At 52.6% G+C, this 22,204-nt stretch overlaps 1 protein-coding gene across 3 annotated transcripts in view; it reads right to left on the reverse strand.

Annotated features, from left to right (window-relative positions):
• DNAJB5 (DnaJ heat shock protein family (Hsp40) member B5) overlaps positions 1-17,198 on the reverse strand; it is a 29,441-nt gene extending 12,243 nt beyond the window's left edge. The window contains exons 1-3 of one of the 3 annotated variants that reach the window (XM_005311690.4): positions 17,048-17,198; positions 8,348-8,592; positions 65-663 (exon numbers count right to left, since the gene is read on the reverse strand). In XM_005311690.4, coding sequence (XP_005311747.1) covers positions 65-663; positions 8,348-8,558 — 810 coding nt within the window. In that variant the 5' untranslated portion in view covers positions 8,559-8,592; positions 17,048-17,198. The other 2 variants (XM_005311689.4, XM_005311688.5) reach the window with 2 other exon arrangements.
• Between the last annotated feature and the right edge of the window lie 5,006 nt (positions 17,199-22,204).

A 22,204-nucleotide genomic window follows, 5' to 3' on the forward strand; every position in this document is an offset into this window, starting at 1 on the left:
TTCTGTTCAAACTAGCAAACTCATCTCCAAGGAGCACTGCGGCGGGGAGCTCCCACTGACCCACCTCTTTAAGACTGATCATAGCCGTGTAGACCACGTTTGTGCCGTCTCGCTTGAAATGCGTGTGAGGCTTGTCCTTGAGAATGAAGACGATATCGGCAGGGATGTTGTCTGGCGTGGCATCTCCTTCTTTGGGAAAGGTGATTTTGGTTCCTTCTTTCCACCCCCTTTTAATGACAATGTTCAATATCTTATCCTCGGTCCTCGTGGTTCGCCCGTCAGGGTTCAGCCGCCGGCGGGTGATTTTCATCCTTTTGGTAGAGCCGTGGTAGATTTCTTCCAGGGAGACCCTGAGCTCGTGGACGATGGGTGGGTCCTGGACCTTCCTTCGTGTGTGGAGAGACTCTGGGTGCCGTCGATGGACTCCGTTGATGCCATTGAAGCCGAACCGTCCAAAGGCGTTGAAAGGGTCATCGTCGTCATCGATATCCATATCTTCCTGATCGAAGCCATTGAACGCCCGGGAGCGACTGCTGGCAAAGAAGATGTCGAAGGGATTGGAGCCGCCGAAGAAAGAAGCAAAGGTAGCGTGCGGGTCTCCGTGGAAGGTGTAGTGGAAAGTGTTGCCGGAGCCGCCAGAGGAACCGCCTCCAGTTTTGAGCCCTAGAACACAGCAAGGAAAAGACAACGTTAACATAATCCACGGAAGAAGGCTGTTCTCTTCTAGTCCTGTGTGAAGCACAGGGAATGCAGACAGAGCGACGGCTGGGCCACCCTGACTAGACTTTTATTGTTTTTTTCTAATACGCAGCATGGGAACCAAAGGTGGAATTCAGTCTCCGCACACCGCTGCCCACAGGCACCAGTTCCCAGCCAATGGGAGCTGCGGAATCGGCGCTTGGGGCGGGGGCAGCACGTGGAGACAACCCGTAACCCCGGGGCCGAAGGGACATGCCGGCCACTTCCGGGAGTGGCAAGGAACAAGGGTGGGCAGGAAGCCGCCTTAGCCCTGCTGTGCTGCCGGTGGTGGTGGCGGCGGCCCCCAGGGCCTTTTAAATTGCCGGGAGCAGCAGGCGGGGCCGGGGGAGAGACCCAGTCCCAAACATTGGTGGAGCCGGGTCCCCGGGCCCTGAATGTTCCTGGAGCACAGGCACCACGGGCCCATATAACTCGCCGCCCCTGCATGCAAGGCTCTTAAGCATCATCTTCCCGTGTTCCTTCCTTCTGTACTGCAGGAAGCAATTCAGTCTCTGTAAATCTGTTAAATTTCACAGCACGGTAACTGTTGGAGTCCAAAGACCATATGGACTAGGCAGCTGATGGCTCTTTGAGACTAATTTAGCGACACAAATGAGAAGTCTAAGTTCTGCCAAAGGCAGTGCTGAGTACTCTGTGTGTGTCAGCAGCACATCACCCCTTGAACACCCCGTTCGTGCTGTGATCTATTGCATCTCCCCAGGCGTCTGAACTGCGCCATGGACTCACGGGCCAGCAGCAGCACACGTAGCAATTTATGAAAGGCTTTGAACTCAGCGAGCAATTGTTTAGTCAGGGCTAATGATGGGAGGTCAGCATTATACACTAGCTAGCCGCTCCACCACAAACGTGCACGCGAGTGAGACCCACGCTACGCTCTCAGATGAAAGGGGCCAACATGAGGGCCACAAAGTACTTTGCAAAAAGAGTCAAGGCTCAACAACCGGAGAGGTTAGTATCAGATCTTGTTGATGGCAGACAAGTGTGAGGGGGGATGATGGATTTTTGTTTTTAAAAAAGACTCGCTTTCCCCTGCTCCGTGACCAGCCCAGGTTGGTGGGTGGAGGGACGCTCAGGAGCAGAACCCAGAGATACAGCAAATAAGTTGGGTGTTTATTTCTTTTGGTAACTAGCAAAAGATCTTCTTCAACCAGGGCTTCTCTCAGGCCCCGCCCGCTCCTACTTGATTCTGCACAGACACCCTACGTTTAGATCTGTCCACAGCAACCCCCTGGATGTTCCTACACAGCCAGGGTGTGAGGCAGATACACTTTTGAGAGGGGCTATCTGCAATAAAAAGACAGAGGATCACGAAGGTGCCCAGCAGGTCAGGCAAGGCTGGGGGTAGACTACTTCCAGTGTCCCCTTCACATTGCCACATGCTTCGGGATGTTGTGTCAAATATTTTTGATTGGAGGGGTCAAGAAGGAGTCTAACCAAGCCCAGCTCGGGGTCTATTTTCAGCTCTCCACTTACAAAATAGTGCTATTTCTGAAAAGCTGACGTCCTGTGCCAACCCCTCTAGTCAGAGCCAGCAGCAGGAGACGCAAGCCAGGCAAACGCAGGACAGTCAAACTCGCTGTTCTTTTCTGTTGGTCTTGACAGAGGAGTTTGCCCTGGGATGCAGAGGTCTTTTGTTGGCTTGAATACAATACACATAAGCAAAGACTCCTCATCTGCCAGCCACACCCCTTAAGCCTCTACAACACTATGCAAAGGGGACTTAGGCTTGGAAGCACATGTCAGACCAGTACATATCCTGAAACTGACCTGCATCCAATTTAATTTAGTCTGCAAATATTGTTCTTTTCTTTTGCCCAAGGTCTTGGGGGGGGCGAGGGGTCTGAGCTGTCTGAGCCCCCTTGCCCAGTCCTGCAAAAGCGTCACAGCAGGTCTCTTCCTACCCATGCTAGCCTGCTGGGCCTGATCTAGCGTCCCAAACCTGGCACAGAACGGAACTGAGGTCCACCCCGAGTGCTTTCAAGTAGGTGATTAGACAAACACCCCACCTCTCCCCTCCCCACCCCATCAGAACATCTACGTGATCCTCCAGCAACAGCTAATGCTGCATTTGTGTCACAGCAACACTCAGACATCAGCAGTTTGATTCTGCTGTGGAACGGCGCAGAAGGCACGAGCTAGGCTCACGTGAGCAGAGAGAGGCTGTCTCTGTGCACGAGAAGGTACTGGCAACCACCAGCGGGGCACACCGAGACTCAGGGCCCCTCTCTAGGTCTGCCTCCCTCCTGGGCACGCTACTGCAAAGGCGCCAAACTACCGTTAACCCTTCTCTCCAGGCTTCTGGAAAGGGAGGCGTCCAGTGACCAGCGTGGGTGAGTCTGTCTGTCTATACAAGGCATGTATCTAGCCCCCATCACTGCCGTATGGGAGCACCTCACAACCCACTGAGGGGGGCAGGGCTGTCAGCCCTATCGCACAGAGAGGCTAAGGGACTTGCCCAAGGTCACACAGGACGCCTCCCTTTTCAGAAGTCTTAAGAGATGGGTTAGCGCGTTTGGTGCCGTTACATGGATCCAGGTCTCCCAGTCCCAGAACCCTCCCTCCTGAACCCACCTTCCTCTCATCCCACGTAAGCTCCCCAAGCAAACTGAATGCAAGGGGTGTGCCGGGCTTGGCCTCTCCTGGGGAGAGGGGTCCGTTTCATTAGTATGGCCACGCGACAAGCCCCTTCTTCCTTGGGGGGAAGCGAGTGTCAGTGTTTGATCCCACCCCGGGGTTCACAGCCCCGCGCGAGGGTTCTGAGTCCACGTGTTGCTTTGTGAACGGTTTGGTTTGGTTCAGAAACAGCTGGTCAGATTCTCCCCTCCACGCCCAAAGAAACAAAGCCATTCATTTCCTCTTGCCTCCCCTCCTGGCCAGGAGCAGCCACACTTTGCCGGGATGCCACCCGCCAGTCTGAGGTGCCGGCAATGGAAGAACCCTTCACAACTGGCTCTCTTGGACCGAGGCTGCTCAGACTTTTGACGTGGCCATGTTGACTTAGCTGGCCCTTCCCAACCCACCGAGAGGCGGCACGCTTCGGATTTCATGGTCCGCCACAAAGGGGAGAGATGGGACGAGTCTGTGTTGGCACCCAGCAAAGGCTCCTAACAGAGCAGAGCAATGAGAGGCTTGTTTGCACAGCCCATGGCATGCGAGAGTGGTGAAGCCCAGAACGTTTCCATTGGCCCTAGTAGTATAAAGGAGGAAGCGGATGGAAATCAGGGGAAAATGCCTATCCCCGTTCCTACTTCCACCCCTTGTCCTAGGGGCTCGGGTGCAGAAGAGCTGAGGCCTTATTACCCCTAATCCTCAAAGGCCAGTTATTACCTGCTGTGTCATCACCCGCCGGAACTCAGCTGTGCATGTGCGGGAGCCACGTGGCGCCGGCTAGAAGAATTCTATCCAGACCACAGTCAAAGAGATGAAACATAGATGAAGGGGAGGGGAGGGAGACTACAGGACAGATCTTAGCTCCCGAGCGGGGCCGTGGGGAGTCCTTTCTGTCCAGCTCAGCGCCATGAAAGTTCACAGGGTAAGGAGCAGCTGACACCAAGAATAAACTCAAGTTCTCAAGTACAGTTGGCGTTTGAGCCTCGCAGCTGCAGGGGCAGTGATCTCTGGAGGGTGATTCCACGGGATACGCTGGCAGCCTCAGCGTCCAATGGGAGAAAATGAAACTCGCTGCCAACCCCCCTGAATAATGGCAAATTAAAGAATGTGGAACCCAAAAGGTGAGAGGAAGGACCAGACGCTGCCCATACTGTTCCTCCCCTGATCCCACAGGGACCATCGCCTGCTGGCATGGCCAAGGGCGAAGTCTCAGCGCTAGCACTGTGTATTTATTCTGATTGCTAATCCAGCACTGAAGCAGTGTGGCACGAGTAGGCCCCTACCAAATTCATGGTCCAGTTTGGTCAATTTCAAGGTGAGAGGATTTAAAAAATAATAAACGTCATGATTTCAGCTATTTCAATCTGAAATGTCTCGGTGTTGTAATTGTAGGGGTCCTGACCCAAAAAGGAGTTGGGGGCAGGGGGTCACAAGGATATTGTGTGTGTGTGGGGGGGCGGGTTGCGGTACTGCTACCCTTACTTCTGCGCTGCTGCTGGTGGCGGCGCTGCCTTCAGAGCTGGGCAGCTGGAGAGCGGCGGCTGCTGGTTGGGCAGAGCCTCCACCAGCAGCAGCACAGAAGTAAGGATGGCAGGTATGGTATCGCCACCCTTATTTCTGCGCTGCTGCTGGGAGGCGCTGCCTTCAGAGCTGGGCGCCCAGCTAACAGCCGCTGCTCTCCAGCCACCCAGCTCTGAATTCAGCGCAGAAGTAAGGGTGGCAATACTGCAACCCCCCTAAAATAACCTTGTGACTCCCCTGCAACTCCCTTTTGGGTCAGGACGCCCAATTTGAGAAACGCTGGTCTCCCCCGTGAAACGTGTATAGTATCGAGTAAAAGCCCCCAAAAGACCGTAACGCGTTTTTCATGGCCATGAATGTGGTAGGGCCCTAGGCACGAGGAACATGCCCTGGGATGGAGCACTAAGCAGGACTATGCCTAGACAAATTAGAGGACTGGGCCAAAGAAAAACCTGATGAGGTTCAACAAGGACAAGTGCAGAGTCCTGCACTTAGGACGGAAGAATCCCATGCACTGTTACAGACTAGGGACCGAATGGCTAGGTAGCAGTTCTGCAGAAAAGGACCTAGGGGTCACAGTAGATGAGAAGCTGGATATGAGTCAACAGTGTGCTCTTGTTGCCAAGAAGGCTAACGGCATTTTGGGCTGTATAAGTAGGGGCATTGCCAGCAGATCGAGGAACGTGATCGTTCCCCTTTATTTGACATTGGTGAGGCCTCATCTGGAGTACTGTGTCCAGTTTTGGGCCCCACACTACAAGAAGGATGTGGAAATATTGGAAAGAGTCCAGTGGAGGGCAACAAAAATGATTAGGGGTCTGGAGCACATGACTTATGAGGAGAGGCTGTGGGAACTGGGGTTATTTAGTCTGCAGAAGAGAAGAGTGGGGGGGGGGGGGGATTTGACAGCTGCTTTCAACTACCTGAAGGGGGGTTCCAAAGAGGATGGAGCTCGGCTGTTCTCAGTGGTGGCAGATGACAGAACAAGGAGCAATGGTCTCAGGTTGCAGTGGGGGAGGTCTAGATTGGATATTAGGAAACACTATGTCACTAGGAGAGGGTGGTGAAGCACTGGAATGGGAGCCCCAGGGAGATGGTGGAATCTCCTTCCTTAGAGGTTTTTCAGGTCAGGCTTGACAAAGCCCTGGCTGGGATGATTTAGTTGGGGATTGGTCCTGCTTTGAGCAGGGGGTTGGACTAGATGACCTCCTGAGGTCCCTTCCACCCCTGCTGTTCTAGGATTCTGTGACAGGCTGCCTTTGAACCCTGCTCCCGTCACAGAGGGCACCTGCCAGCAGGGATGGGCTTGGAGAGGCTCGGAACGGGGACAGTGCAGACAGGGTGCATGCAGCGAACACATTGCTTCAGCAGCAGTTTAGATCCCCTGTTCAGTTTTACATCGGCCCCAGGTTTGCATGGAGCTGGGCTTCCTCAAGGACCAAGCAGCGTTTAAGAAAGCTCCACCCTCTCCTGGCAGCAGGGGAGAAGACTGGGATATCCACAGACCTGGGGAAGCAGCAGGGTGCAGGGAGATGAAAGTTGAGGTCACAGCAAAAGCCCTAAGGTGACCCACCTTCCTGCTCAGACTGAGCCACGTCAGCAGTTTCTGGCCTCATTTAGCATCCCACATGCTCATCTAGAGCGTCTATTAGAGAACAGCTTTTACTGGGGAGTCTGAACAGGGCAGCACAGGAGCAAGGGAGAGTCAGGACTATTAACCCTCAGCCAGTCCTTCCCTCGGGGCCCTGGGAGGTTCTTCTCCAGGGTCGTTTTTCTAGAGCTTTATACAGTGCTTAGTGATGGGACTCTCCCGTCTCCCGCGGGGAGCCTCTCTCACCCTCAATTCAGCTGTGTTTGCCTTTCGATTTAACCCCCCCACTCCTAGGTACACCCCAACTGAAATAAAAGTCTTGTTCGGATTAACCCCCCCAGGTGGTTTGTTTCTTCACTGGAGGCAGGCGATTCTGATTTTAGACAGCAGAGGACTGCTGCAGTTCAGACAGTCCATCGCAGCAGTGACATACTGAACTGGCTCAGTCACGGGCAAGTGATTTTAAGAGCGAGAACTGCCAGGATGGAGATTTTCTACAACTCTTGCGGGTCTTTCTTACTTGCTTAGATAAACCAGAAAAACTAGCTACCCCAGCTCCCAGTAAAGCTTCCAAGCCACGCACTGGGAATTACAGCAGCCCCACCTTCTGTGCAGCACGCGGAGGCTGCAGTGAGAGCGCCTTCCTGTCACCAGTTCCCAAAGAAGCTCTTCAGTTCTCTTCACACGTTGCTGATGTGCCTAGTTCTCCCATGCCCACAGGGAGAGGATACATAGACTCTTGCCACTAATCATTCAAACAGCATCACGCTAAGAACAGAGACTTTGGTCGCTAACTGCAGAGAGATCCCTTTCTGCTCCCGAGGGCACAAAGGTATCTTTGACCCCTGCAGATTTATGGTGAGGCCTCAGAAAAGCTGATGCACCTACTCATTAAGCCTGCTGGGGAGAATACATCTTGCTCGCGGAGCAGCCTGTTTATACCAGACCTTCTGCTCTTTTAAGTGCTAAACTCTTTTGCTGATTAATGCAAATGCTATTCTCTGCTCTCTCCATCCTCAGCAAATAGGGCTGCAGAAGCTTTCATATTCTACTAATAAGGCTGTGCGTGGTGGAACAGCTCCCTACTCCATGCCAACAGGGAGACAACAGCAGCGACTTAGTTTCAAAACAAGAATCTATTACTTAAATTGGGAAAGGCTTTGAAACATGTAGGTCAGTACGTACCAGCAAGAACAAAGGAAAGGGGAAAAAAAAGAGTGGGACTAGTGCACAAGTAACACCACTGCACAGACACACTAAGCCCCAGTGAAAGGAAAAAGGGGGCAAAGAGCGTCTGTAGCTAGAAAATCTGTGCGAAGGAAAGAGTTAGTAGTGAGAGTTATTCTGCAGCCCATATTTGATCAAGGATATAAACACCTTTCATTTCTATGCTCTCAAGAAGCCTTCAGAATAACCGGGTGAAAAGCGAAGAAGGGCCCATTTCGTTCATGAAGCTATCAGAGTGAGCGGCAATGACTGCCTTGATATAGGTCCCCGTCCATCCTTCTGCCTTATCTAACTGGCATCTTTGTGTGATGAGGGCAAGGAGTTGGGATCGCATGCTGAAAACTGGCTTTGATTGGCCACAGAATAATTAGTTGAGAACTGGGTCAAGCGATTATCTTTGGCTCTTAGGAGAGACGGCATCGTCTGGGTGTTTGTTCTTCCCAGCTTTGGTAGTAGTAACCTTGTTTCAGAGGCAGGAATGAGTCATGGGGATAATTCCGGACACGCTACCCACGCCTGTGAACATTCGCTACTTTTTTTACGTATAAACGCTTTCTTGCTTACAGCAGCACATTTAAACCCACCCGGCTAACTGGGTACTCACACGCCTCCAAGCCATTCACCATCCCAGTCCCTTACCTTCTTCCCCATACTGATCATAGACAGCCCTTTTCTTGGGATCACTCAGGACATCGTAGGCCTCTGCGATCTCCTTGAACTTCTCCTCTGCACTGGGGTCTTTGTTTTTATCAGGGTGATACTTCAGGGCCATTTTCCGATAAGCTTTCTTGATCTCATCTTCGTTTGCTCCAGACTGGAGCCCCAAGGTCTTGTAATAATCCTTTCCCATGACTGCGACGTTGCCTCCGGTCGAGTCTTTATTCCTGAAAGGAGACAGACAGTGCTCTGTAATGCATGTATTGCCCGACAACGTTAGGGGAACCGGCAATTCTCCTGCTCCCCCCACCACAGACTTACCCCAGACCAACCTCATGTTCCCATCACAGCTCTCCATAACCTTTGCCCAATTTACATCTTACACATTTTCTGTTAAGGGACCAATTCAAGACCCTGCAACACATTTCACCATGTCTAGTGGTCCGAGCAGGGCATCGGGAAACAGGCCCACTCTGCCACTCATTTCACCTTTCTGTGCCTCAATTTCCCAACCTGTAAAATGGGAATCGTGATGCTCCCCCGTGGTGACGTGCGTTGAAGTTTATGGATACAAAGTGCTAAGCTAGTGCACAGTACTGTTATATGGCTGATCTGACTAATAATGTCACATGAGGCTGTGACCTGAGCAGCAGCTCTGCCCACCTACGAATGGGTGGGGGTGCATGGGGGAGGAAAGTCTAGGGTGACCAGACAGCATCGGGACAGGGGGTGGGGAGTAATAGGCGCCTATAGAAGAAAAAGCCCCAAATATTGGGACTGTCCCTATAAAAAAGGGACATCTGGTCACCCTAGGAAAGTCTGAACTCAGCAGCCCCTCTCCCAAGAGCAGCAGCCTCACGTGACTTCACGAGCAAGGTCCTCCGCATGCCTGGGTCCTCCAGGGAAGGAAGAAACCAGGGCCATAAATTTCTAATGCAAAAAACAAGCAGAACTTTAACCAAAAAACCCAAACCAATTTGAGGTGACCCTTTTGCCTCAGTGCTAGGGAAGAGTGAGAACCAAAGGGGCTTGCGTGCTGTGTAGTTCACCTTAAAGGAACTTGAAACATTTTGTTCTGCAAAGTGATTGGCGTTCATTTGGGGATAAGTGCTTCTCACCACGCAAGAGCTGTAATTTGTATGTAAAGACGACAAAGGATGGAGCTGTTAGATAGAAATATCTTGTGATGATGGGAAGATATTTATAAAGTGTTTTCTAGCCTAGCTAGGACTGTGTTAGAGAGTCTGCAACTAACAAATTATGTAGCCGTAAGTTAGAAATATCAGTAACCCTAGGCATGGCTAAGTCTCATATCCTGACACAGTGCAATGAAGTCAGCCACACATAATAAACTCACTGGATTCACTTTCTCCGTGGCATGGGACAGCCTGAAGGGCAGGGAGATGGCATAGGACACCTAGCTGGCCCAGAACCCAGGAAAGGGACCGGGGCAGACAATGGCATTCCACAGGCACCAGGCTGAAGACTGAAAGCTGTCAGAGTCCTGGAAAATCGTGAGAGCAGCTGGAGACGTACACATGCTCAGAGATCTAGGGCAGGAGTTATGGCAAAGGCTCAGCAAAGTTCACATTTCTCAGATGTCTCTTCCCAATATCCTGCTTCCTAAAGAGGCACATTCAGCGCCTGAGTGAGGAAGGTGAGCGAGAATCGATTTCCTGTTAATCAGTTCCATTGGTAATTAGAACTAATCACCCCGTATGCGGCAGCAGGAATTGCTGGAAGCACACCCAGAATGGCAGGCCTGCACGCAAGTAGCGTAGGAGTTCTATTGTTAGAGACAGAAGAAGGCCTCTGGGGGCGTAAAGAGCATCCCACAGCATTCTCCCAGCCCAGCTTCTAAATGCCAGCACGTTTCCGGACCCATACACCCCCAAAGCATTGCAGCTTCTGTGCTAGCAGCACCTGCATTTCAAAAACCCACCCAGACAGTCCCAGATTCTCTCTCCCTTGCCCACAATGCTGGTCTGCTGGCTCCTACATACAAGGGGGAAAACACAATGGGACTGGAATGCCAGTGAGCGAGGATATTGAGCTGAAAGCTTGTCTTCCTCGGTAGCCAGGGGCTAACGTCTCCGATACACTGCCTTTCCTCTCCACGCACACGCACAAACGCCTGTGCGGGCTCTCTGCATCTTGTGATTAGCCTACCATGACATCCTCTTGGCTGGCTTTGACAGAGCCCATCTTCAATTTAAAATCCTGCCACCACGATAATTTTCATAGCTCCTCGCTTTGACCATGTCACCTCTCTCTTTGCACCCCTCTGCTGGCTCCCCATTCTCTATCCTGCCAACAGAAAGTACTTGCCCACACTTTCAAGGCCCTTCATGGCCTATCCCCATCGGCTCTTATTCACTACTGAGATGTTGACTCCTGCCTCCTATTGGCCAGTGATGCCAGCCTTCATCATTCAATTTCTAAGTCTTTAAACAAGCACCTCCGCGCTTTCTCCCACGCTGCCCCTCACACGGGTAGGCACTCCCCATACAGATCCCCACAGCTATCTCCTGGCCCTCCTTCACACTCTGCTTTGCCGTGATGCCTATGACAAACCAGACAAGGAATACACAGCTGGTGTGCTAAGACCATGCCTGTCCTGCTGACCAATATTGGGGATATCGACACCTCCTGGTGGAGATGTAAGTTCCAGCTTGAGGAGACGGACCTGCGCTAGCTCTGATCAAGCTAGAGGGCTAAAACATCGCAGTGTCGCAGCGACGGCGCGAGCACCGGGAGGCGTTAGCCACCCCGAGTGCACACCGCCCAAGATGGTAGGTCTGTACTAGGGGTGGCTAGTCCTCCTGCCGCGGCAGCTACACTTCTGTTTTTAGGGTGACGATGTTTCCTCAAACTGGAATTTATGCCTCCAGCTCACAGTGTAGACAGACATCCCCTTGTCTTATTGTGTCCTTGTGCTTCTTCATCCATCTGTTCATATCCACCTGCTGTCACCCATCGTACACTTATGTTGTAAGAGACTAGAGCCAGGGACCATCCTTTTGTTGTGTCTGTACGATGCTCAGTGCAACGGGGTCTCGGTCTGTGACTGAGGCTTCCAGGCACTATTGCAATACAAATAAATAAAAACAAACAGACAGGCCAATGGTCATCTAGCTCAATATTCGATCGGAGAGTGGGCCATGTCAGATGCTTCAGAGGAAGACAAACCTCCCATCATGTACCTAACCAAGCAAGAACAAGCCACATAGAAAGAGGCACATTTCTTCCTGACCCCTGAAGCATGCTCAACCTATGCCCTGAAGCATGAAGATGGAAAGCCTTGAATGTTATCCCGGTTGCTGTAACTGCAGATGCTATTAGTTTCTAACTAATCTGTTTTAGTACTCTCACCTCTGGATTAGTGGAACACGAAAGTGCAGGACTTTGGCTCCTACCCAATGCAGACAGTCCAACCCTGGGGAGGGAATTACCCTGCCAAAAAAGACTGATTCTTTCTGCCGGTCTCTGGCAGAAGTTAAAGATCCTAGACACACTTTTACAAGAGAAAAGGACAGTTCCAGTCCCAGAGGCTTGACCAATGTTCTCTCTCTCAAAGACTCCTGTTTCCACAAAGGTGTATTTGTCCACACAGTTACTGCACCACCAGTACTGGGCTATCTAATAAAGCCAGCTTCTATTCTGCTCCTACAACGCGGCCACTGTAAGCTCCTGGGAGGGGTAGGAAGCATAGGGGAAGGACTTGCAGGTCATGCAAGAACCTCATTTGATAGGTAATCACCCTGTTCTAATCACATTGTGGGTGCCCTCCTTAATGTCCTTCATCAGGTTGGGGGAAGAGGAAAAAGAATCATAGAATCTCAGGGTTGGGAGGGACCTCAGGAGGTCATCTAGTGCAACCCCCTGCTCAAAGCAAGACCAATCCCCAGACAGATTTTTGCCCCAGATCCCTTTACATGGCCCCCTCAAGGGCTGAACTCACAACCCTGGGTTTAGCAGGCCAATGCTCAAACCACTGAGCTATCCCTCCCCCCCGAAGAAGAAAACGTGCAGTAGCGTTTGACGCTGTAAAGTCTTTTGTCTGACTACTGCCCACGCTCAGAGAGGCTTTTTCAAGCAGGGCAGCTGAGAAAAAAGCAGCCTGCAGAGATTTCCCCAGAAAGGCGCCCAGAGCAGGGGCGGTTAGATGACCGGTCTCAGAGAACATCACAAAATCTTGCAGGTCATTCAGTGGGTTAGCCCCCTTTCTGACGCAATCCTGCATGTATGCATTGATCAAACACGACTCTGCCCCTGTAATAGCTCCCCTCCCACCCGCCCAGGATCAGCTGTCTATTTCCACAACTCTTCTGTCAGATTCTGCTGGATCGCACTTTAACTCTGAATCAGCCAGGAGGCATTCTGGGCCAAGATTTTCAAAATGGACTAGTGATTTCGGTGCCTGATATTTCAGGTCCCAGCTGAGACACTACAAGGTGGATTGAATTCCAGAAATTACTGAACACCCATCCTTGAACATCAGGGACCTTTCAGGAATTTCAAGTTGGTGACCCAAAAACTGAGGTGCCTCAAAGCACTAGCCACTTTTGAGAACCTCGGTCCTAGCCTCAGTCCTAGCCTAGCATGGCATCAGACAGTGCGACTTCTGGGGTCAGTGAGACAGTGGATATCAATCATTTGATACAATCATCCTACTAAGTTCATGTAAAGCAGCAATCCTACATGGATGGATGAGGTCATAAGATTTTCCATTTCTAACTTCTGATTCTGTGGTCATGACATGATAACAAAGACCATTCACAAGACAAAGATGGGTGCTGATGGAGAGCTCTTTGGTTTGTAACACATTTGTCTTCATTAATGAGCATTTATGGAGAATACACAAGCATGAGACAAGTAAACTGACTTACCGAAACTTTAGAAACATATTCAGTGTCCAAGCACTCATTTTTAAAGGCTCTAACTTTATTTTAAACATCAAACTGGCAACAAATTCTTCAGTGCTGACAGTTACCAAGACTTCTTCTGGTCTGGAATGGGTGGTGGTACGGGATGAAGAGAAGCGAATGACTCACTCAGAGCATAAGCAACCGCAAAGGCACTCAGCTCTACAATTGCTATTCTGACAGCATGGAAGAGATTCCTCAGTAAAGAATGAGGCATTTCCGATTCAGCGGAACGGCTCTGGACCTATGCTGAACTCCGCTCTGAGACCAGCCAACACAGTTCTAAAATGGGAAGGATGGAAGGGTTGACTGCTGGAAACAGGACTTCCAAGTGAGCTGAGCAGTTCAGAAAGCAGCCTCCATGCTTGATGAAAAAAGCTTTCCTTTGTGTGCTTTCTAGCCGCACTAAGCAATCCCCTCCCCGTTACAGAATGGGGAAGAAACCATTCAATGAAGTCACTTGACAAGCAGTAATTCTCCCTAATTGGTTTCTTGCTGCTTGCTTGGGCTGAAAGAGCACTGGTCCTTCTAATTCCGGCTGCAATTCATCATGCACAATTCCCAGAGCGAGACCCTTCTATGAGTCGGCTCGGACGTCCTTGTCATTTATAAACGTGGTGTCAGAAAGGATGAGGTGCCCCTGGAATTGCAGCAACACTGCTCTACCCCGGAGTCGGTTAGTTACCTTTATCTTCTCTAATACAGCCACCTACTGCAGTTAAGCAGGTAAGAGGATGGATGTAATTAGAGCGGGGAATACACCGTCCCCTGGCTTCACCAGAAATTACTTGTTTGACGTCTCAATTGTGTCAGTGGCACTTTACCCCACGGACAAACCAGAGACAGAGAAAACTAGGACAGCGACACTTCCTAAGTCAGAAAAAAGTAACATTAACCATTTTGGACCTCCCTGTCCTCCCCTTTAAGACCCCAGGCTCAATGTATGTCTGTTTCCTGCCTGCAGGCTGTATTCACTGCTCTGCCCCTTCTCCCCGCAGCAGAAAGGGGCTTGTGAACACTGCATTTTCAAACAGAGGGACTCTCCCAAATTTCTAATGCTCCCATCACTGAGGCATCTGATGGATGCTTCTTTCAGACTGGATATCGCAGAGTCTGAAAAGTCACCTTCATGCATATGTTTATTGCTCTCACTGCAGGCTACCGCTGTCATTCAGGATCTCAGATAAAAGACCAACGGCAGGGTAATAAACAATGGGTAACCTCACAACAAAACAGCAAAGGTAGTTCTGATTGTACAGCATATCGCTCATTTAACAGAGACAGTCCGGGCTCGCTGCACAGTAACATAGCACTAGCAGAGCGCTGCTTCATGCCTCACCTGAGAAAATACTGCTTCTGAAATTAAGTCATTGCCATCAGCAAATCCCTTACTTTCTTCTGTTGTTAACTCCACACTAACACAGGACTGTAACACGCACTCAAGCATTGAAGGTCACAGATGGAGTACATTTAGATATAAAATGCCCAGAGAGATTTGCAAGTTAGCAAAACAAAAAACAAAAAAAAACACAGCCACCAACAACCCCCCTCAAACAATGTGCGATGTTCTGTCCCCTTCAAACAATCTAACACAAACTGCTGAATTCTAGAGAAACCCAGACCAGCCAGCTCTTTAGAACTAGGGACAATTTCACGCTCACTGAACGATTGTTATTTCATGAAAACAAAAAGGACACCGATTACACACTGATCAGCGAGGCAGGGCAGGCAAAGACCCAGATGCACCTAAGGAATCCAAGACAGACAACAGAAAGGCAGACCCGAACTGACACAAGGGTTTGCAACTAAACAAAAGTTTCTTCATCTTGCATCTCGGAAATAAATGAGAGCCTCTAAATCAGAGAAGTATTAAACCAGAAGATACCTCTCCATGCGACTCCAGAAGAGCAGAATTGCTGGCATGTCAGCCGAACGGAGTCACCTGCAGCTCGATACCAGCAGCCAAGACCAAGTTTGGTAAGGCTGACAAGACAGCCCTAGTGAGGAGACTTTACCAGGGCAAGGAGAGCCACCAGTGCCCAGGCTGGCTGCCAGCCTGGAGTAACCATCCAGAAATGTCATGACTACACCAAGTGAATCATCGCTAGTTCCCACACAGCGCAGCCCCCAAAGCCCCCCCGCTAGTTAATTCCCCCGCATGGAACCGGCTGGAACACAGGGTCCAGGGATATGAGAGCGGTAACGAGTTAACCCTTCCCCTGCCAGAGCCTCCCACACAACCAGGGGCAGCCACATCCCCTGGGGAGGGTTCGGGGGGACAGGGCAACACTCTGCCACCATTGCAATGGATACGTGGAGGGAACCTGACACTCAGACCTGTGCCATCCGCCGCGCATGGGGGGCCCTGACACTCAGCCCCTTGCCCCCCCTTCCCAGGTGTGCATGTGGGGGGGGGCCTGACTCAGCCCCGTGGCCCCCCCTTCCCAGGTGTGCATGGGGGGGGGGGCCTGACTCAGCCCCGTGCCCCTCCCTAGTGTGTGCATGTGGGGCCCTGACGCTCAGCCCCGAGCCACCCGCCCTTCCTGGGTGAGCGCGTGGGGGGCCCTGACACTCATCTCTGGGCCACCCCCCCTTCCTGGTGTGCCCCCCTTCCCGAGTGTGTGCATGGGGGGCCCTCACACAGCCCCTACCCCCCCTTCCCAGGTGTGCGTGTGGGGGGCCCTCACACAGCCCCATGCCCCCCCTTCCCGGGTGTGCACATGGGGGGCCCTCACACAGCCCCATGCCCCCCCTTCCCGGGTGTGCGCGTGGGGGGCCCTGACACAGCCCCGAGCCCCCCCTTCCCGGGTGTGCGCGTGGGGGGCCCTGACACAGCCCCGAGCCCCACCCTTCCCGGGTGTGCGCGTGGGGGGCCCTAACACTTGCCCCCCCTTCCCCAGGACTGTGCATGGGGGGGGCCTGGACACTCAGCCCTGTGTCCCCCCCCTTCCCGGGAGTGCGCATGGGGGGCCCTGACAGAGCCTAGTGTCCCCCTTCCTTTATGGGGGTCCCTGACACTCAGCCCTGTGCCCCCCTTGCCAGGAGTGCATGTGGGGGGCCTGGACACTTGCCCCCCCTTTCCCAGGACTGAGCGTGGTGGGGGGGCTAACACTCAGCCCCCCCCTTCCCGGGAGCGCACGTGGGGGGGCCCTGACACTCAGCTCCCCCCTTCCCGGGAGCGCACGTGGGGGGGCCCTGACACTCAGCTCCCCCTCTCCCAGGAGTGCGGGCGTGGGGGGCCCTGACACTCAGCTCCCCCTCTCCCAGGAGTGCGGGCGTGGGGGGCCCTGACACTCAGCTCCCCCTCTCCCAGGAGTGCGGGCGTGGGGGGCCCTGACACTCAGCCCCCCCCCCCTCCCGGGAGTGCGCGCGTGGGGGCCCTGACACTCAGCCCCCCCCCCTCCCGGGAGTGCGCGCGTGGGGGCCCTGACACTCAGCCCCCCCTCTCGGGAGCGCGCGCGGGGGCCCTGACACTCAGCCCCCCCCCCTCCCGGGAGTGCGCGCGTGGGGGGCCCTGACACTCAGCTCCCCCTCTCGGGAGCGCGCGCGTGGGCCCTGACACTCAGCCCCCCCCTCTCGGGAGCGCGCGCGTGGGGGGTCGGACACTCAGCCCCCCCTCCCGGGAGCGCGCGTGGGGGGCCCTGACACTCAGCCCCCCCCTCTCGGGAGCGCGCGCGTGGGGGGTCGGACACTCTGGGGGGACCCCCGGCCCCCCCGCTCCCAGCGGTCTCAGCAGCGGCGGCCCCCGCGCACTCACCGCTCTCGCCGTCCCGGGGCGCCGCGCACACTGAGGCTCCGCCAGCCGCCTCCCCCCGAGCCAGCCGGGCCGTGACGTGGGGGGAACCCGCCCCCGCCTAGCAACTCGCCTGCCCACCCACAGCCCGCGGCCGGCCCTCGCAACTCCACTGGCCACCGCGGCTGCCAATCCCGGCAGCGCTCTACTCCCATTGGTCTGCCCGGGGGGCGGCTCCTAGGCGCGCCGCCGTGGGAAACGGCCAGGAGCGCCTGCCTCTTCCCAGGTGCGATTGGTTCACTGCCCTCGCGATCACCCTCTAGTGCCCGCCTCCCACCCCCTCTCATTGGTCGGAGAAACCCAGCACCGCCCATAGCGGCTTCTTATTGGTCAATCTGGCGCCTTCACGACCCGCCCTGCGCTTTCTCATTGGCTCCCGTAGCATGCATCCATGTGGAATCCCTGGGGAATCTTCTGGAAGTCCTGTGACATCACTAGAGAGGGACCCTGTGACGTCCCTGGGGGGGCCTGTGACATCACTGGGGGGGGCTGGGTGTTCTCAGTGTGGGGGGGCTGCAGCCATGTGGGGGTTGGGGGGGCTGGGGAGAAGGAGGTGGCAGCTGCAGAGGGGGCAGCACCTGCTGAGGGCTGGGCACCAGGAGCCTCCCCCTGCCGAGTGGCCCCTGCAACCGCTGCGCCCCAGAAAGCCCCGCTCAGGGCCCCCCAATCGCCAGATTTCAAAAACTAATAAATCTGTGGGTGTTGATTGGCCACCTGGTTACTGAGCCGTTTCCACGTTTTTCTCCACCACCGCAGGGCCAACATACGCCTCTTTTAACGATGAAAGCTGCGATTGTCGCAGGGTAACGGGAGTCCAGGAGCAGGGACTTTAAAGAAAGTATCAGATATTGTGAGACTCGTTAAAATCATGAGCGTTGGCAACACTGCCATGGCCCTATGAGGGACTGGGTTGCTGAGATCATTTACTGTCCCAGTCACCCTCCTCGTTGCTGCTTCAAACCCACACTTGGCCTTTAACATCTCCGCCCTCCTCTGCTTATCCACTCTCGTTCTTTGCTGCTTTGCCACCTTCCTTCCATCTCCCGCCACAGCTGGGCATTGTGCTGGCTTTCTCCACGTCACCAGCTCTCACCATTTTATTTGCATCAGAGAGTCATTTCATTTGGAGCCTCACAATATTTGATATTTTACGTAAAGCTCCGGGTCCCGGTGACGTGATTACATGAGAACCTCAGCTAATATTTAAAACCAAAGTAAGTTTCTAGCCCTCCTGGTTGTTGGGTAAAGCTTGAAAATGTGACCCAAGTGCAAACTAACATTTGGGGTTGGCACTGCTGCCCTCTGCACAGGGCAAATTTCACCTGTGTAGGCTGACTTTGGTCATGCATGGCATGATGAGCTTTTAAAAAATAGCAAATTCTTAGCTTTTTTTTTTTTTGTCCGAAGAAGCACAAAGGATTCTGGGGTGTGGGATCAAAGTCAAAGTCAAGTAGTTCCGGAGTTGCAGGTGAAACGAGATTGAGGAAGATTGCCTAAAGCACTGGGATGAGGACCAGGGTCGACAACTTTGCTCCTCGGGCACAGTGGAATTTTCTCCCACAAGGATAAGACTTGTGTGTGCAGGAGACAGCGTTCTTGGGGGCTGGCCTGAGCCTGGAACAAACACCCACAGGTACTAAGGACCCTCACAAACCGTTTTCTGCCCCCAGTGCAAGGTGAACTTCTTCAACCTGCCTTAACTGGCTTAATCGCAGAACAGCATGTACCTATTAAAAACCCAGCAGCCTATGAAACCAAATTGCTCACTACACACACAGTCTCCCACTGGGAAGAAGATGAGAGAGTGAACCAGGTTACTTAGTCACCAGGGCCGGCTCCAGGGTTTTGGCTGCCCCAAGCAGCCAAAAAAAAAAAAAAAAAAAAAAATCCGTGATCGCGATCTGCGGCGGCAATTCGGCGGGAGGTCCTTCTCTCCGAGCGGGAGTGAGGGACTGTCCGCCGAATTGTCGCCAAATACCTGGATGTGCCGCCCCTCTCCGGAACGGCCACCCCAAGCACCTGCTTGCCAGGCTGGTACCTGGAGCCGGTCCTGTTAGTCACATTGCTTAATGCCCCACGGGAAGGCACTCAAATACTATGGTACTGAAGGTGAGATAAGAACCTGTACAGAACAAAACACAGGAGTAAATGTGTGAGCATCAGAGATCTCTTGAGCCATTGTTATAATCCACTCTCTGACTCCCTGTGACTGGGAGCAAGTAAATCATTTAAGTCACACTTTTCAAAAATAGCCAGTGACATTGTATTTGTATTTGGGCGTCCAACATGAGACAGAGATTCTGAGCCTCTGTAGTTCCCATTGCCTTCAGCTGCAGCATCTCTGAAATTCAAGTCCTAGGTGTCTTGAGTTGGACACCCAAGATCAGAGACCCCATTTGAAAATATTGGCCCTAACTTTTGTGAACCTTGATGGACTAGCTGTAAAACAAGAATAATAGCTGGCGCTTTGGTGAGTTACAAATGCAGCTAAATAAAATGACTGAGTTCTCCCCTGGTGAAACTTTGTAATCATTTTATTCAAGCAAAGATAACCTGTGCTTTCCTGATGTGATTCCGTCTACCTGGGGTTTTGCATTATGGCAGCCCCTAGAGTTCTCATCCTGTTTGGAGCCCCACTGTGCTAAACGTTATACAGACCTCTAGTGAAAGAAAGTTCCTGCCCCAAAGAAATTACAGCCTTTGGCCCCAGTCTTCTGACTGCCTGCACATGAGCAGACCCCCTACGCCTTCATGGTACCCCACTAACTTCAGTCCGTAGTCTGCCCATGTAGAGCTCATTGCAGGGTCGGGGCCTTAGTGGAAGGCAAGACAAGACATAACAGATGGGTGAATCATAGGGTTAGAAGGGACCGCAAGGGTCATCTAGTCTAACTCCCTGCCAAGGTACAGGACTTGTTGTGTCTAAACCATCCAAGACAGATGGCTCCAGACTCTTTATAAAAACCTCCAGTGAAGGAGATTCCATGACTTCCCTAGGCAGTTTGTTCCATTGTCCTACTGTTCTTACAGGTAGGAGGTGTATCCTGAGATTTAATTGAAATCTGCTGTGCTGTAGTTTGAACCATTGCCTCTTGTCCTGCTCCCTATGGCAAGAGAGAACAACTTTTCTCCATCTTTCTTATGGCGGCCTTTCAAGTATTTGAAGATCCATATCATGTCCCTTCTTAATCCCCTCTTTTCCAGACTAAACATACCCAATTCCTTCAGCCTTTGCTCATTTGGCTTGAATTCCATCCCTCTGAGCATCCTTGTCACTCGCCTCTGGATTCTTTCCATTTCTCTACATCCTTTGTATACAGCAGGGACCAAAACTGGCCACAGTTCTCCAGATGAGGCCTGACCAGCACCAAGCAGAGTGGTACTATCACCTCCTGTGACTTGCATGCTTTGTCTCTGTCAATGCACCTACAATTGCATTTGCTTTGTTTTGCAGCAGTATTGCATTGTTGACCCATGGTGAGGTTGTGATCCACCACAACTCCCAGATCCTTCTCAGCCGTGCTGCTGCCCAGCCAGTTAACCCCCTCTGGGTTTGTGCATTTGGTTTCTCTTCCCTAAGTGCAGCACCTCACATTTGTTGTTGAATTTCATTTTATCTATAGCCCAGTTCTCCATTTTATCAAGATCCCTTTGAATTTTAGCTTTGTTCTCCAAAGTGTTGGCAGCCCCCCCTGCTTTGTGTCATTTGCAAATAGGCTCTGTGTACCTATATCCAGGGCATTTACAAAGATGTTAAACAACACCGGACCCAGAACAGATCCCTGTGGAACCCCACTTGAGACGTCCCTCCCGCCAATCCGACGTCATTCCATTAATAGTTACTCTTTGGATCACTTGATGATTCCCTGTTCTGTTCATTCCCTCTGGGGCACCTGGCATTGGCCGCTATCGGCAGACAGGATACTGGGCTAGATGGACCTTTGGTCTGATTCAGTCTGGCCGTTCTTATGTTCTTAGTTTGCAGTTGTTTAACCAATTATGTATCCACTTAATGTAGCTCTCCCGAGCCCACATTTCTTCAGAAACAAACAAACGGGGAGCAGCAGGATGCAGGTCAGGGTAACAGCCAAACAAACGTGTGTTTCACGGACTAGCTGTGTGCACAGATTCGTAGGTGTAATAAGCAGTTCAGTAGCAGTAATCACTGTTTGCCACCCTGCTTGGTCATTCATTCCCTACCCCAGCCCTCCAAGACATTCACATTCTTTCCCTGAGGAGGTGGGAGGGCCTCCTGAGGACTTGTACAAGTCCCATGGGAGTGGTACCGCCTCTGGGTCCTGTGGAAAGCCAAATCTCAGCTTTCATTACAAAAGCACAGTACATTTCTAGGCATCTGCCTTGCAAAGTGCTTTAAAAAATGTGAAAGCGACACAAACTGATTGGAGCCTTTGGGCTCCACTGCCGCGGGAGTCAGGCTGGGAGGAGCTACGTAACATTGTGATTAGTATTCTTTAATTCTGTTCCCACAGTGCCTAAAGGCTCCAGCTGAGATCAGGGCCCCATGGGGCGCAGTGCTGTGCAAACATAGTGTGAGGCAGTCTCTGTCCTAGAAAGTGTAAATCTAAATAGCCAAGATGCAGGGCGGGGAAGGGTCTTGTCCAAGGTCCCCCAGCAGGTCGGTAGCAGGGCAGGGGATAGAACCCAGGACTCCTGACTCCCAGCACAGCGCCCTAGATGTCATGATCTCCCTCTCTGAGTCCCCGTGGCTTGGGGAATATCGTCTTGCTGCCGCTCCCCAGGCTGCTGTGCAGAGCAGGACTCATCGTGGGCAGGAAGCAACATTTGCTGGAGACCCTCCTCCAAACGCTATGGTTGGCTCTGCGGGCAGGGCTGCACTTCAAACCGCTGCAGTGGCACCAGGGCCGGCTCCAGGCACCAGCTTGCCAAGCAGGTGCTTGGGGCGGCCACTCCGGAGAGGGGCGGCAGGTCCAGCTGTTCGGCGGCAATTCGGCGGATGGTCCCTCATTCCCACTTGGAGCGAAGGACCTTCCGCCGAACTGCCGCCGCAGATCGCGATCGCGGCTTTTTTTTTTTTTTTTTTTTTTTTTTGCCGCTTGGGGCGGCAAAACCCCTGGAGCTGGCCCTGAGTGGCACCACGGT

The sequence above is a fragment of the Chrysemys picta genome, chromosome 6 (assembly GCF_011386835.1).
Source record: "Chrysemys picta bellii isolate R12L10 chromosome 6, ASM1138683v2, whole genome shotgun sequence".
Lineage (NCBI taxonomy): Eukaryota > Metazoa > Chordata > Testudines > Emydidae > Chrysemys > Chrysemys picta.